The 15199-nt window shown below is 42.8% G+C and overlaps 2 protein-coding genes across 2 annotated transcripts; both read left to right on the top strand.

The window, feature by feature from the left end:
* The first annotated feature begins 302 nt into the window (after positions 1-302).
* Positions 303-3417, top strand: LOC131679419 (uncharacterized). The gene is made up of 4 exons (XM_058960150.1): positions 303-539; positions 731-1465; positions 1510-2003; positions 2169-3417. The coding sequence occupies exons 1-4, from the start codon at positions 303-305 to the stop codon at positions 3415-3417; spliced, it is 2715 nt and encodes a 904-aa protein (XP_058816133.1).
* A 363-nt stretch (positions 3418-3780) lies between these two features.
* On the top strand, positions 3781-5817 carry LOC131679418 (uncharacterized). Its single transcript, XM_058960149.1, has one exon. The coding sequence runs from the start codon at positions 3781-3783 to the stop codon at positions 5815-5817; it is 2037 nt and encodes a 678-aa protein (XP_058816132.1).
* The last annotated feature ends 9382 nt before the right edge of the window (positions 5818-15199 follow it).

The following is a 15199-nucleotide window of genomic DNA, read 5'->3' as shown; positions in this document are numbered from 1 at the left end:
CTAAGCGAGTGTAAGAACGGTAAAGCGTGTTCCAGAACAAAGCTCGGAGGAGGTTGAAAATAGAAAAAGGATTAGGAGGTTGAAATAGAAAAAGGATTACGGAGGAAGCAGGATTACAAAGGAGTAGGGGTACTAAACGTAAGTTACCAAATCATTAGTTGCTGCATTTTGTACTTATTGTGCACTTACACAGGAAGTTTTAATCGCGTCCAATATACGGATTTAACACTCGGAAACTCCCCTTATTCCTGATTGACATTCGTCAACAATTTGAAACTTCGTTATCCACGTCCGGGATAACGATGTCGGAAGGCAGAACCAGTTTTGACGAATCAAACCAAGGGGTTTGCAAGGTATGCGATGGAAGCGATAACTCACGGATAATCCAGTGTGACAAATGCGACGACTGGTTCCATTTCGACTGCGTGGGGGTAAGTCAAGCTGTAGAGAATCAAGATTGGCTCTCATCGGACTGCTATGGGAAGCAGCATGCGAAGAACAAGAAATCTACGAAACCAACTCCCCCAACGGTACCGCCCGTAAGTACACTTGCAACCATTGTAACAACTGGAACACTGGTTCCCAAAATTACGAGTACGTGCTCTATTAACGTGACAAGCACGTTTGTCACGTCCTCTATGATATATATGCCAATACACTAGTTTCTCCATACATGTTTAATGCACTAATGCCACCCCATTCGCTAATGCCACCCTGTTCATACGCGCAGTCTTATTATATGATGCCACCCAATGCGCCAATGCAATTAAATACTTCTTTGCCACCAATGCCACTGATACAATCATATCGTCTGTTAAATCCGAGTATTTCGTCGTTGGGAGTGAACTACTACGACCGTTGTTACACAGTGCCATCCAGTTTCATTCAGCCCATTCCGTCAGTGCCCTATCCAGTTGTGTCTAGTGATGTGCAACCAACTACCATTCCAATAGGAGGACAACCTAAAGAGCTGCCGGAGCAACTGCATCCACGATTTCCTCCGAAGACCAAGAAACAAGTTTTGGAGGATAACATGAGCCAGTATTCCGAAGTCAGTTCCAGAAGGTCCACCAAACAGAGACAGTTGAAGTTGCAACTGCAAATGTTGGACGACGAACGGAAACTACAGGAAGCGGAAGAAGCAAGCAAACGCGAGTATATTCACACCCGCAACCAGCTGATGAAGGAGATAGTCAACGAGGAGGATTCGATTGTGGATGCTGATGAAGGACTGTCAGATGAACGAGTAGCGGAATGGCTTAACGACGAGGCTCCTGCAGAAGTTCCAGTTTCGCAGAACCAACGTCAGCTACCGGTATCCCAGTCAGTGGTTGTTCCACAACTAACAAATGTGTGGACGTCGGTCGGACAGATGCAGATCCAGGACCGAGTGAAGAAAACTGGTCTGTACCCGACTGAGAATCCCGGGATCAGACGAACGAATGTCAACCATCAATCGACCGCGGTGGAAGCAAATTTGTTCCTATGTTACGCTCTACTCCGAGACAGATGCCCTCAGGTTATGAAAACGGCAGCAACCTAACACATAGCCAAGTCGCTGCTCGACAAGCCGTGTCACGAGAACTCCCAGTATTCAGCGGCTCGCCGGAAGAATGGCCGTTGTTCTACTCCACGTTTACGACAACGACCAACATGTGCGGCTATACCGCAAAGGAGAACCTAATGCGGTTGCAGAAGTGCTTGAGAGGGAAGGCGTATGAAGCAGTGAAGTGCCGCTTGATGCATCCGGCTAATGTTGTTAGTATCCTGTCCACATTGAGGATGTTGTACGGGAATCCCGAGATCATCGTGCAGAATTTGATATCCAAGATCCAGTCAACGCCAGCGCCGAAAGCGGGCAGATTAGAAACACTCATCGAGTTTTCCCTTGCAGTGCAGAACCTTTGCGCAACGATCGAAGCTTGCGAGCTGGAAGAGTATTCGTACAACGTTGCTCTTTTACATGAGCTTGTAGATAAGCTACCTTCAGGGTTCAAGGTGGAGTGGGCCAAATATCGCCGTAACCTACCACAATTCCATCTTTCAATATTCGCAAAATGGTTGTATGAGCTAGCAGAAATTGTGTGTCCGATCGCAAATTTGCATGGTAGCGGGGCTAGAGCGCCCTAAAGTAACAAGAAAAACTCAGCGTTCCTTAATGCTCACAGTGGGGAGACATGCGGCGGTACGACGGGCAAGACGAATCATCAATCCAATTCGAATCGATTTCAGGCTAACTCTAAGGAGTGCCTGGTTTGTAAGGGAAGTTGTCCTAATGTGGAGAAATGCCAGCGGTTCACTGAGCTTGGATACAACTCTAAATGGGCAACTGTGAAAGAGTTCGGGTTATGCCGGAAGTGCCTACGGAAACATAAGGGACCGTGTAAGTCAAAGCAAGTTTGCGGCACAAACGGTTGCACTTTCAAACATCACCAACTGCTCCACAACAATCAACGTGAAGGAGCGCTGCGTTCCGGTAGTAGGGATTCGCATTCCGCCACGGTGGCACAAGACACATCTGTACGCGAATGCAACGCTCATCATAAGGCCACGAACAAGGGACTGTTCAGAGTTGCTCCGATCGTCATCCATGGCCCGGTTAAATCCATCAAAACTTTCGCATTTCTCGACGATGGGTCCTCACTAACTCTAGTGGACGCATCGCTAGTGCAAGAGCTGAAGCTACAAGGAACGCCGGAACCGTTATGCCTTAAATGGACAGGTAACAAGCGGCGGATGGAAAGTGACTCAATGAGGTTGGACCTCGAAGTTTCTGGAACGGGAGAGGTTCAGAAGAAGTATCGCCTTGCAGGAGCACATACTGTTGCTAGCTTGGATTTGTTTCATCAAACGCTAGACACGGAGTTGATGTGCAAAGAATATCCCCATCTACGAGGAATCCCCATCGAATCGTACATAAATGTACAGCCTCGGATCTTGATCGGAATCGATAATGCCAACCTGACATTCCCACTGAAGGGAAGGGAAGGCAAGATGTACGAGCCGATCGCAACGAAAACGCGACTCGGATGGATTGTTCACGGAGGTTCGAACACCGGAGAGGCTGTTGTGGGTCATCATAGCCATAGCGTTCAGACATGTCCATGCAGCGAACGATCCGATGGTATGTTGCAACAAGCCGTACGTGAATACTTTTCTCTGGATGGACTGGGAATTTACAGACCGGAGAAGCAACTTTATTCCGTGGTAGACCAGCGTGCGCAGCAGCTTATGCAGTCAGCGTCAAAGACAGAGAGTGGGCGATATGAAGTTAGCCTGTTATGGAAGTTCGATGAATTCCGACTACCCAACAGCAAACCTGTAGCTCTACGACGCTTCCACTGCCTAGAGGCCAGAATGAAGAAACAGCCGGAGTTGGCCCAAGTATTGCGGGCGAAGATCGAAGATTATCGTTAAAAGGGGTACATCAGAAAGCTGTCGGACGAAGAGCTGCAAGTTCCACAAGAACGAGTGTGGTATCTCCCGTTGTTTCCAGTGTTCAACCCGAATAAACCTGGGAAGGTGAGAATTGTGTGGGACGCGGCTGCAAAACAAATGGTGTATCGCTGAACTCGATGCTGCTGACAGGGCCGATTTACTGACGCCTCTGGACTACGTGCTTTTCCGGTTCCGAGAGTTCCGCGTAGGACTTAGTGGTGATGTGAAGGAGATGTACTTGCAAATGGCAATGTCCAAGAAGGATCAGCACTGCCTCAGGGTGTCAAAAATCTCAACGCAAGCAAGTTCGAAGGACAGTATCCAGTGGCCGCGCAAGCCATTATGAAACAGTACTACGTGGACGATATGCTGGTGAGCGTCGAATCTGAACAGGAGGCGATCCAGTTAGCAATGGATGTGAAATTCGTGCACGCCCAGGCTGGATTCGACATGCGAAACTGGATTTCTAACTCCCCTGCAGTTGTGAAAGCCCTGAAGGACAATAACAAGGACGAAATCAGTCTAAATATCGGGGCAGAGCTGACGACCGAGAAGATTTTAGGAATGTGGTGGTGTACGGCTTCAGATTCATTTATTTACAAACTTTCAGCGAAGCACGACCGGGATTTGCTTGATGGGAATCGCACACCTACTAAGCGAGAGGTGCTTAGAACACTCATGGTTGTTTTCGATCCACTGGGATTGATATCCAACGTGATGATCTACCTAAAAGTTCTGTTCCAGGAAGTATGGCGATCCGGAATAGGCTGGGATGAGGTGATACCAGAACGTCTTAACGAAAAGTGGGAGAAATGGCTGGAGATTCTACCCAAGGTACAGACTATCAGCATACCTCGCTGTTACCGGTCGGCAATGCGGTTGGGCCCGCAAACGAACATCCAGCTACACACGTTCGTCGACGCTAGCCTGTCGGGTTTCGCAGCGGTCGTCTACCTACGTTTCGAACAAGGCAGTACTGTGGAGTGTGCGATAGTAGGTGCGAAGACACGAGTAGCTCCCATAAAGTTTGTTTCCGTTCCAAAGCTGGAATTACAGGCCGCAGTCGTTGGAGTTAGGCTAGCTGACAGAATTACAAGGTCGCTGTCGTTCAACGTTCACCAGCGGTTCTTTTGGAGTGACTCGAGGGACGTCTTATGCTGGATCCGGTCAGACCATCGCAGATATTCGCAATTCGTTGCCTTCCGTGTCAGTGAAGTCTTGGAAACCACGGGCATTACTGACTGGAGATACAAGTGCTCGAAAGAGAAGGTTGCTGACGATGCTACAAAATGGCAGGGGTTTCCCGATCTCACCGAGGACAGCAGATGGTTCAAAGGTCCAAAATGCTTGTGGGAGCGCAGCGATAGCTGGCCATCAAATCCATACGAAGATGAGCATACCGAGGAAGAACTACGTGCAAACCTGTTTCATCATCGAGTTGAACCCGAACCAATCATCACCGTTCAAGACTACTCTCAATGGGAGCGGTTGCTTCGCGCCACAGCCACAACATTAAGAGCAGCACAACGGCTTCGCAGCACAACGGAAGAAGCAGAAGGCAGCAAAGGATCTCTCACGGGCGAAGAATTGAAGCAGGCCGCCAACTATCTGTACCGACTGGCTCAAACAGAAGGATTTCCGGATGAAATGGGCGTTCTAAGGGCTAAAGTGGACAACAAGGTGCTACCCAAATCAAGTTCGATCTACACACTCAATCCGTTCCTGGACGAGCAACACATACTACGAATGCACGGCAGAATCAGTGCATGTGAGTACGCTTCCATGGATGCTAAGAATCCGATTATCCTTCCGAAGGACCATCACATCACAGGGCTGATCGTACAAGACTATCACGAGCGTCACCACCACCAGAACCACACCACCGTCGTGAACGAGTTAAGGCAGATCTTCCGGATTCCAAAGGTTAGGCGATTGTTTCAACAAGTTAGAAGCAAGTGTCAGGTGTGCAAAAACCAAAGGGCTGTTCCTCGTCCTCCCCCAATGGGTGATCTTCCTGTGGCTAGGTTGGCGGCATTCACAAGACCATTCTCATACATTGGCATTGACTACTTTGGCCCAATGTTAGTAGTTGTTGGGCGTCGAACTGAAAAGCGTTGGGGTGTGCTTATAACGTGCTTAACTATACGGGCGGTACACATAGAAATCGCACATTCCCTCGATGCGAATTCATGTATAATGGCGTTGAGAAACTTTATGGCAAGGAGAGGCGTACCAATAAAGATCTATAGTGATCACGGGACTAACTTCATTGCTTCAAATAAAGAGCTTGGGAAGGCAAGCGTAGAACTTCAAGCTGCACTGAAGGAGATGAACCAGGAGCACGTCGTCCGAGAAATCGTCAGTCCAAACACTGAATGATCATTCCTTCCTCCAGCATCTCCCAATATGGGTGGAGCCTGGGAAAGGCTTATTCAGTCGGTGAAGAAGAATCTCATGGCATTGAAACCAGGACGCCATCCAACCGACGAGACACTCCGCAACATGTTGATGGAAGTTGAGAACATCGTCAACTCACGTCCGCTAACGTACGTTCCAGTAGAAGACCCGGAAGCTCCAGTCCTGACACCGAACCATGTTCTCGTTGGTTCATCGAGTGGACTCAAACCCTACAGTATCCTCAACGATGATTCGGTAGTTCTGCGGCGAGCATGGTGTACGTCACAAGTCGAAGCAAACATCTTTTGGCGGCGCTGGGTGCGAGACTATCTGCCGGAGTTAACCAAGCGCTCGAAGTGGTTCAGCGAAGTCAAGCCGATTGAGGTGAACGACATCGTAGTCGTCGTCGATCCAGGGCTTCCACGGAACTGTTGGCCCAAGGGACGGATCATTTCGGTTAAAACGGGCAAAGACGGACAGGTAAGGTCAGCTGCTGTACAGACACAATCCGGGATCTACGAGCGACCGGCGACAAGGCTCGCCGTTCTAGATGTTCGACGCGATGAACAGTAAACCAGAGATCTGTTGTACCCGGGGGGAGTGTCACGACCCCTCGGTCGGCGCATCTCACCATTTCTATTAACCGTGCATCATGTGGAGTATGTGAAATACCACACACCAGCTCTCGGTCAGCGAGAAACGTCAACCAGGAATTTGAAGTAGAAAAGCGACAAGATTTTCATGCGAGGTGCGAAGGCGTTATTAAAATTAATTCTTAAATCTAGTTAAACTAAACTTAAATGCTTAATTCTTATACTAAGTGGCTTATAACTATACTTAAGGCTAGTTACAGGTAAGAATTAATCCTAAAATGAATTACAAAGCGTGAACTTAACCTTAATCATTGTTCCTTAGCCTAACCTAAAACTAAGCGAGTGTAAGAACGGTAAAGCGTGTTCCAGAACAAAGCTCGGAGGAGGTTGAAAATAGAAAAAGGATTAGGAGGTTAAAATAGAAAAAGGATTACGGAGGAAGCAGGATACAAAGGAGTAGGGGTACTAAACGTAAGTTATCAAATCATTAGTTGCTGCATTTTGTACTTATTGTGACACTTACACAGGAAGTTTTAATCGCGTCCAATATACGGATTTAACACTCGGAAACTCCCCTTATTCCTGATTGACATTCGTCAACATATGGAATGGTTTACTTTGATGCAGGATCAATTTTTAGAAATGTGCGGCATCTCTCCCAAAATTACCCTATCGTATCGGTCAACGGAACCCTGCTTCAGCACGTAGAAGGATGACTGGCGAGCGAAAGTGGAAACCTTAAAAAAAAGTGCTTTTCGCTGAGGTATTTCGGCCACACGGCGGGATTGAGAACGTGGCTGCTGCTGATCCAACAAGAAGGATTGTGACGGCTTGTGACACCACTATGCCGCGAAAACTGGAACCACGCAATAGACCGCGACCAGCGTAATGGTGGAATGAGACGCACTGCTTGTCTTAGAGCTAGATGGCGGGCTCAGAGAGCAGTATCACAGCCAGATAAAGAGGAGTGCAAGGTAGCGTTTCGGGAAGCTCGGACCGCTTTAAGACGGAAGATGAAGCTTAGCAAGTCAGATTATCACAAGGAGCTGTACCGAGAATTAGACAAGAATCCCTGTGGTGACGCGAGTCATGATTGCCAAATTGAAGGGCCCGTCGACGCCAGCCAAAATGAGCCAGGGTAAGCTGAATATAATCGTGGAAGGTCTCTTTCCGCGAACACGGACGATCGGCAAGTGGCTAACGATGAGGTTGCAGAAGTGTCGAAGCGACTGAAATCAAAGAAAGCCCCCGGTCCTGATGGAATATCAAACGTGGGGCAGAAAGTTGCGATAGTGGCATACCCGGACATATTCAGGATGATGCTGCAGAAGTGTCTAGATGAAGACAACTTCCTCGAAATGTGGAAGGTACAAAAGTTGGTGTTTGCTGGATATACTCGAAAAACTCCTGGAAAGAATCATTCTTAACAGGCTGATGAAATTCACGGAGGGTGGGTGCGGAGTATCTGTACAGTGTTTAACTATCTTCAATTTTGGCAGATAATCTTTAAAAAACTGCAAAAAACACCATTTTTACACTTTCAAACATTTATATCCTACAAATTAAACATCAGAATCAAAACCCATTTAATAGCGTTCTGTCTGGGTGATAGACCTTTCATTTAAAATTGGTTTGGATAAGATCGGTTCAGCCATTACTGAGAAATACGAATGAGAGTTTGTCCGTTACATACACACACACATAGCCACACACGCACACATACAGACATTGTCCCAAATCGTCGAGCTGAGTCGATTGGCATATATGACTCGGCCCTCCGGGCCTCGCAATACATCTTGAAAATTTGAGCGAATTCTATACATTTCTTTTATAAGAAATTTAAACAGTCGTTCTGTCTGGTAAATTGATTAATTAATTGAAATGTAAAGATTATTTGAAATCTTCATATAAAATTAGCGTTTTTAATATTTTACATTGTAGCAATATTGTCTTAAAACGATGGTCGAAACTCTTAAACGCATCCAAATTCTTATTTATCATTGAATACAAAGAAATTCAACTTATTTGCTGACGGCAGTACGGATTACCGAAAAATTCATGACATTAACATCATAGCAAAACCGCAATAATATTTACTACTTCGCCCAATCTAGATAAAAAAATCAAGGAAGCTTATTGTTCGGAAACATTTTCAAGCAAGAATACGATAACAGTACTCTCGTTTCCTCAATGTTCACTTTTTTGTGGCTCGGAGTGACAGTTTCGTTCTGGCTGACTATGACATTCACATTTATTGAGTCTGTATCTCCCTCCCAGGCCCTTGCCTAGCAAATCGGAGCCCCGTCCAGGAAAACTTCGTGGTGATCAATAGGATTAAAATATATTTCAATGATTTAATCAATTATAGGAAACTGCCCAGAATTTAATCCATTAAAGAAAACTGTCCACAAATCGAAAGAAAATCACTTAACACTGATTACTACTATCTTCTAATTTACGTAAAATTTGTTAAATGTATCATTGATGACACCATCAAAATAACTAGCAACTACAAATATGAATAAGCTCAATAGTTTGAGCATCTCTCGTTGTCTCCGACACATGGAAGGGAATACGTTGCACTTACTTCCCCTTTCCGGAAGAGTAAGTAAGGTGTAAGGCCAACTTTCTATGACGATTTCGGACCTCTTCTCTTCGTGCTCTTTGTGAATGACATTTGCAGCGAACTAACATCGTGTAAGGTGATGTACGCAGACGATCTGAAAATTTATCGCATCATAACAACTCTGATAGATTGTTGTGCACTTCAGATGGACATCAAGTGTCGATTGGAACATGGCATGGTGTGATAGAAACGGAATGACTATAAACATTCAGAAATGCCACATACCCACATTCACACGAATATTCTCTCCAATTATGTTTAAGTATGCGGTGAGGGCTGCCCTAGTAAAACGAGTTTCATCAATCAAGGACCTTGGTGTTATACTTGACCGTAAGCTACGTTTCATCGAACACTTCAATGCAGTAACTGCTAAAGCCTATGCAGTACTAGTACTCATCAAACGAAACACCCAAGATTTCAACGACGTCTACTGCCTGAAGGCACTGTACATCAGTCTGGTACGCAGCATTCTAGAGTATGGAGTTATCGTTTGGGCCCCGTATCACACCGTACACATTAATCGCATAGAACGGGTGCAAAAGAGCTTCGTCCGGTATGCCCTTCGACGGCTTCCCTGGCGAAATCGATTTGAACTACCACCGTATGAGCATCGTTGTGCTCTTATCAACCTGCCTACGCTACGAAACAGTTCGATCTTCTCGCTGACAACATTGACTGCCCTCTGCTTCTCGCTAAGCTGGACTTCAACGTTCCTGGTAGGTCTCTGCGGAGAATGGACTTCTTTCGGCGCTCTACTCATCGCACGCAGTACGGCCAGAATAACCCGGTAGATGTTTGCTGTCAGCTCTTCAATAGCGTTTTTCATCATTTTGACTTTAACTTAAGTAGAGAAATGTTCAAATTGAAAATAGGTTTAAGTTAGTATAGTATTTCAGTCTGTACGAAAATTTATTAGTTCGAAGACAATATATAGTAATAAGATAAAAGCCAATCCACTTAACCACTTGCACTACCTTTATTAAAAGGGATCCTGAATGTTGCTTTTTTACAAATAGTTGCCATTGCTGCATAATCCATAGTTGATCAGATTATCAATCTAACGTTCCGTTCAAATTTTGTAAACCCTATTAACAACCCACGAATCACTATTACATTTAGGTTAGGGGAAACGCTCAGCTTATAATACGGTCGTGATTCGCTGGTTGGACTACAGCCTCTGTTCAACTAACGAATTTGATTCGCTAGTTGGGCTGTCAAAAACTCTCCAAAGGAGATGTTAGTAGTGTAATTGCATCTGTTCACATCTCTAATAACTGATAGATTGAAACACGACTGTATAAACTTACCCAGCGATTCATTGATTGGCATGAGCTGCTCGCTGTAATATGAAGCAGGGCTATGCTTTCAAGGAAATTGAAATAAGTTCCGTGAGCATGTGTGAGTATTTTTAGAGCACGAGTCACTTATACATACGAATGCACGCGTATATGAGTGAAGTTGTCCTTTGTATGAGTATTAGTACAGGGTTATTTTAATATCAATACGCTGATAACGTTGAATTCATCAATTCATTTCAAATGGTGGAGAGTTTCTACGGAGTAATAACAGCATGATGCATTTTTGTCCCGGATCAATAACGTTTCATATGTTCTATACCAGTTATAATGCATATTTTGCAATAGAATCATGCTTATTTGAATGGTAAGGTTTAACAGAGAATGGGGCAAAAATCGAAAACGTAAAAAGCAGTTTTATTCCACACCGTGTGTTAGATCTTCATAAAAATTAATCAGCCTGAGCGCCATAGAGAACTTATCATTGACCCCTTCATGCCCATGTTGTTTATAAACAACAACGTTTTTAAACATCTTTAACTTTTGATTTAGGTAAGACTTGCTCACAACAACCAGTAATACTAATAACTGTGACCATTATGTTTCATTTGAGCACCAATAGTCGTACGTATTATTCGTAAAACTGAAGTTATTACAATTATTGTGATCGAATTCCTACACGGAAAACCATTCGATGAAAAAATATCAAAACCAATTCTTGTTCTCCTAACTAGTTAATTTAAACAGAAAAATAAAGAAAATTTCTTTTATTATTTGCGAGATTCTCAAATAATAGTTAAAGTATTATTGATTTTGATTCAAGACGTACATCATACGAAAACACAGAAAACTAGCCAAGATGCAAACCTTACTGAAATACATCAAAGTAGCGACATCAACTATGTTCATTTACGCTGGACATAACGGTTATGCAGGTAGTTGTCTGAGCTTGTTAAGCTTGTTTTAGCCTGGACGCAACTACCTAAACCAGGACACAAACAACAAAAGTTCAACTGACTTCATTGTCGGTTTTAACTAGTCTTTCTTTAAAAACATTTCAATAAAGGAATGATTTTGTGTCAATAAGGGGTTTCAATAAAAAATGAGATTTTTTTCAGTCATGAGCGAGCGAAACGACACTCCGTGATTTGTTGATGAAATAAACTTATAATTTAAAATTCTGACTGGATTTATAAAAATTGGCATTGGTTAGATCAAAATGTATTCGAATTTCCGACATTACTTGATAATGGTTTAGAATGGCCGAGGATAGTTTGAAATGTGTCATAAAAAATAAATTGAATTGCTCAAAATTCACGTTTTGACAGTTTCAGTGCTCGGTAAAATCAAAACAAAACATTGCCAGCAGCATAACTGTAGGAACAAATCAAAACAGAAACATAATTGTTGTTGCCAGAATTATTGATAGTTTTGAAAATAGAGCATACAGAGTTGCCAGTTACATCAAATTGATCGGGATTCGAGCAAAATTGGATTAAGATTGGATAAATTTGTTGATTTATTTTTCATATTTTTTAGCAATATTCGATTTGATAGAAAATTGTTTAAATTTTCTAAAATTGCCGAAAAGAATGAAAATTTATGCAAAATCGAACGGAATATAACAATTATTCTGAAGTGACGTTCCCCTCGGTCATGAGTTAAAAAACAAAACAAAAAATTCAACAGATTCAGTATTTTTTATTAAAAACCCTGATCAGCCGCACGACTCAACTTAGACGCGATGCTCTCACAAGAGCGCTGGAACGCACTGACGTCCATCTTCCGGATACAATTCCGGATCCTGGTGGTCAACCGCTTCGTATCCTTGGCCCGCCAGTTATTTTTTGTGCACTAGGGCACTGAGGGAGCCGAAAAATTCCTCAATGAGACGGCACTGAAGCAAGTTGGTCGGATTCCTTTCTTTCGACACGTACGGCATCTGTTTCTGCTCAAGATACTCCAGCGTCTTCTTGGCTTAATCGGAAGACGCCTTGTCCGGCCAAAAGACATACTTCCCATCCCCATGATGCTCCTTTAAAAACGGCAGGAAAATTTTCTCAAGACACTCCTCTTGGTACACTTGTTGATTGATGGCCAGACCGCTCGGCTTGAACCACGGCTTTGAAATCCCTCTGTCCGATATAGCTATGTACAGCTTAATTTTTTTTTAAATTGATGCTTAAACTTACATTTTACTTCGGGAGGTGTGGCCGACTTGTCGCCGGAATGGTAGCTGTCATTTCCTGGAATGTCGGTCTTCGAGACGGGAAAGTAAATTTCGTCGTCCAGCACGAACGGCGTCCCGCGGTAGTTCTTCGTCATCCACCGACACTGCGATTTCACGATCGCTATCTGTTCGTCCGTGTACTCGGGGGACCGAGTCTTCTTCCGACAGATGATGACCTCCTTCTTGAGGGTTCGGTGAATCAAGGTATGGGAGCAGTGATATTTTCGGTCGGCGTCACGCAAACTTGTTCCGTCATTGTTGTCGAACAGCTTTCCCAACGCTTCCTTCCTTCAACTGTTTCCTCGCCGGACGGCCGCTACCGGCCTTCCGCTCCAGGCTCAGGAATGCCAAGATCCGGTGAACTGTACTCACGGGCACGTTTTCCTCTCGAAAGTTGTTCTACCGCAAACTTTTTTCCACGATGAACATGCGTTTCACGGTCGTAGAGTGTTTGCTGTTTCAACGCCATCTTCGATTGAACTGACAGCACCCAAGCGAAAAGAAACATGCCAGCCATTTATAGGGAGTCCAGAGAGTAATTCTATTGGAGAAAAAAAATTACGCTCTTTACTTTAATTACAGAAAGATATTGAAATCATTCTCATTTTTTAATGAACTCCCGTTACTTATATACTACTGAAGGTTGAAAGCATTGTCGAATTGTGGAAAAACTTTCTATCGTAAAATTTAAATTATTACTTTTATAATATGCAATATGATAATTATTTTTCATTTATTGAGATGCCAAAGAAGATGTTGAATAAGTATGAAGTTTTTTTTTGTTGTGCTAGCTAACCAAAAAGAAAAGAAATAAAAATACCTCTAATCAGAAATTGAAATCGTTAATGAATTACCAACAATCTTTAAATACTTTTGGTCATTTCGTATCTTTTAAGACTACAGTTAATAAAAAGAGAATATTATGAGAAACATAACTAAATTTTATATTTACGTTGTCCTTCGGAGTATTTCAACAATTTAATTCCATGCCTTCATTCGTCGGTAGATGAAACAAAACGTTTGAAATATCCTAGGTTGAATTTCACGATGATCTAGTTTAATTCAACAATGAGATTAGTTGAATTCCAGTTGTTTGTGCCCGACTGAAACGGTAGTCGGCGTATGCGATTGTGTCCGGACTGAAACAAACGCTTCAAGCTTTTAACTCAGGTAAGCTGTTCAAGTTTTGTGCTAGGCTAAAACGTTCGTGTCCAGACTGAGATTTACAGCATCAAAACAACAGCGCTGGATTATTGTATCAGCAAAAACTTAGCTCGCCAAAAAATCAACTAGACGAAATCAAAATATCTACTAATTTGTTGATTGAATTTGTGATGAATCGGGTTTCCGTGTATGGAGCAGTTCTGCCATATCTTTTGGGTTAATGTTGAAAAATGAGATTTTGATATATCTTTGTTGCCTTGAAATATTATTGAAAACTGATCAAAACCTATGAGTTTCGACTACCTTTTACCTGTCACTACAAGAAAAGCACTTACCTTGATCAAATCATCATCTGTCAAAAATCATCGAAAAGTTTTTTTTTAATTTTATTAACCCAATCAATATTCTAATTAAATGTTATTTCTTCTAATTAAAAGTGATTTTGATGAAAGAAATATGTTTTCTCCATCTGAAAAATATATAGATCGTAAATTTCTCGTTACATCACCATGAAATTAGTTTACCCCAATAGATCTAAATACTGGTCGCAGTGGTTAGTCTCCAAAAAATGGTTTTTCCGGTTTCAGTTTATACTAAAATGAAATTCGGAGATGGAAATCTGGATAGAAAACACGACAGTGGGCGAAAATCACTGGATTAAAAAGTTCAGGTGTTAATAGTCGAGGTTATCCACTGAAAAATACAAATTCTAGGTGAATACTTCCGTATGTGAAACAACCAGCCCATCCTCGAAAATATAAATATAATTCCGGGTCTCGATAATTTGCAACAATTCGTTAATTTATCTAAAACTAATATTTTTTCTTAAAATAATAAAATATAAATACATCCTAAACCGTCAACACAAGGAAGTACTTTCGTCATCATTTGACCGATACTAATAATGAAATCTAGTTAGCGCTTCGAGCAGATAAGCTTCACGCTTGAGAGCCAATAGTTTTTTTTTATTTTTACAAATCGTAAGAACATGAAGGATTTACGGCTCAGTTATGTTAACGTGTTAAATAAACTGGAAGTAAAAAAAGAAGTACAAATATTGCGATTTATAAAAATGTATTGTCAACAGCTTTCTGTTGTACCTAACGCATCAAAGTCCTACGGATAACGAAGACGTAAGCGTCTTTCGAAAATGAGAGGATCAGAACACAATTCCGAAAGCACTCGAGTTGGGTTTATAGAAAAGATGGGAGTCAGAAAACTGCGGCCAAAATAGACCAATAGGACGTAAGAATAAATATTTTTTGATCGGTAGTGTAGGAAACTAGAAAACTAGTCAGGAACAGTAAAATAAAAACGAGAGTACTTATCTGTTTAGGCGCTGTACGAATGGATTCCTGTTCATACATTATGGTAAATTAGGATTAGAACCTGATTCAGTGGGTTCGGTCAGGCCATGGAACAGCACACTTCTACATATGCAAATACTTTTAGCAGC

This window comes from Topomyia yanbarensis, chromosome 2, assembly GCF_030247195.1.
Source record: "Topomyia yanbarensis strain Yona2022 chromosome 2, ASM3024719v1, whole genome shotgun sequence".
Classification (NCBI taxonomy): Eukaryota; Metazoa; Arthropoda; class Insecta; order Diptera; family Culicidae; genus Topomyia; species Topomyia yanbarensis.
Note: the sequence above shows the minus strand (reverse complement) of the source record. Positions and strands in the feature narration are given on the sequence as shown.

Bases quoted from the DNA above. Each gene is read 5' to 3' on its own strand.
- LOC131679419 (XM_058960150.1), top strand. From the start codon at position 303: ATGTCGGAAGGCAGAACCAGTTTTGACGAATCAAACCAAGGGGTTTGC. The intron at 1,466-1,509 runs GTGGAAGCAAAT...ACTCCGAGACAG, and splicing joins TCAACCATCAATCGACCGCG to ATGCCCTCAGGTTATGAAAA. The intron at 2,004-2,168 runs GTGGGCCAAATA...TAATGCTCACAG, and splicing joins CCTTCAGGGTTCAAGGTGGA to TGGGGAGACATGCGGCGGTA.
- LOC131679418 (XM_058960149.1), top strand. From the start codon at position 3,781: ATGAAACAGTACTACGTGGACGATATGCTGGTGAGCGTCGAATCTGAA.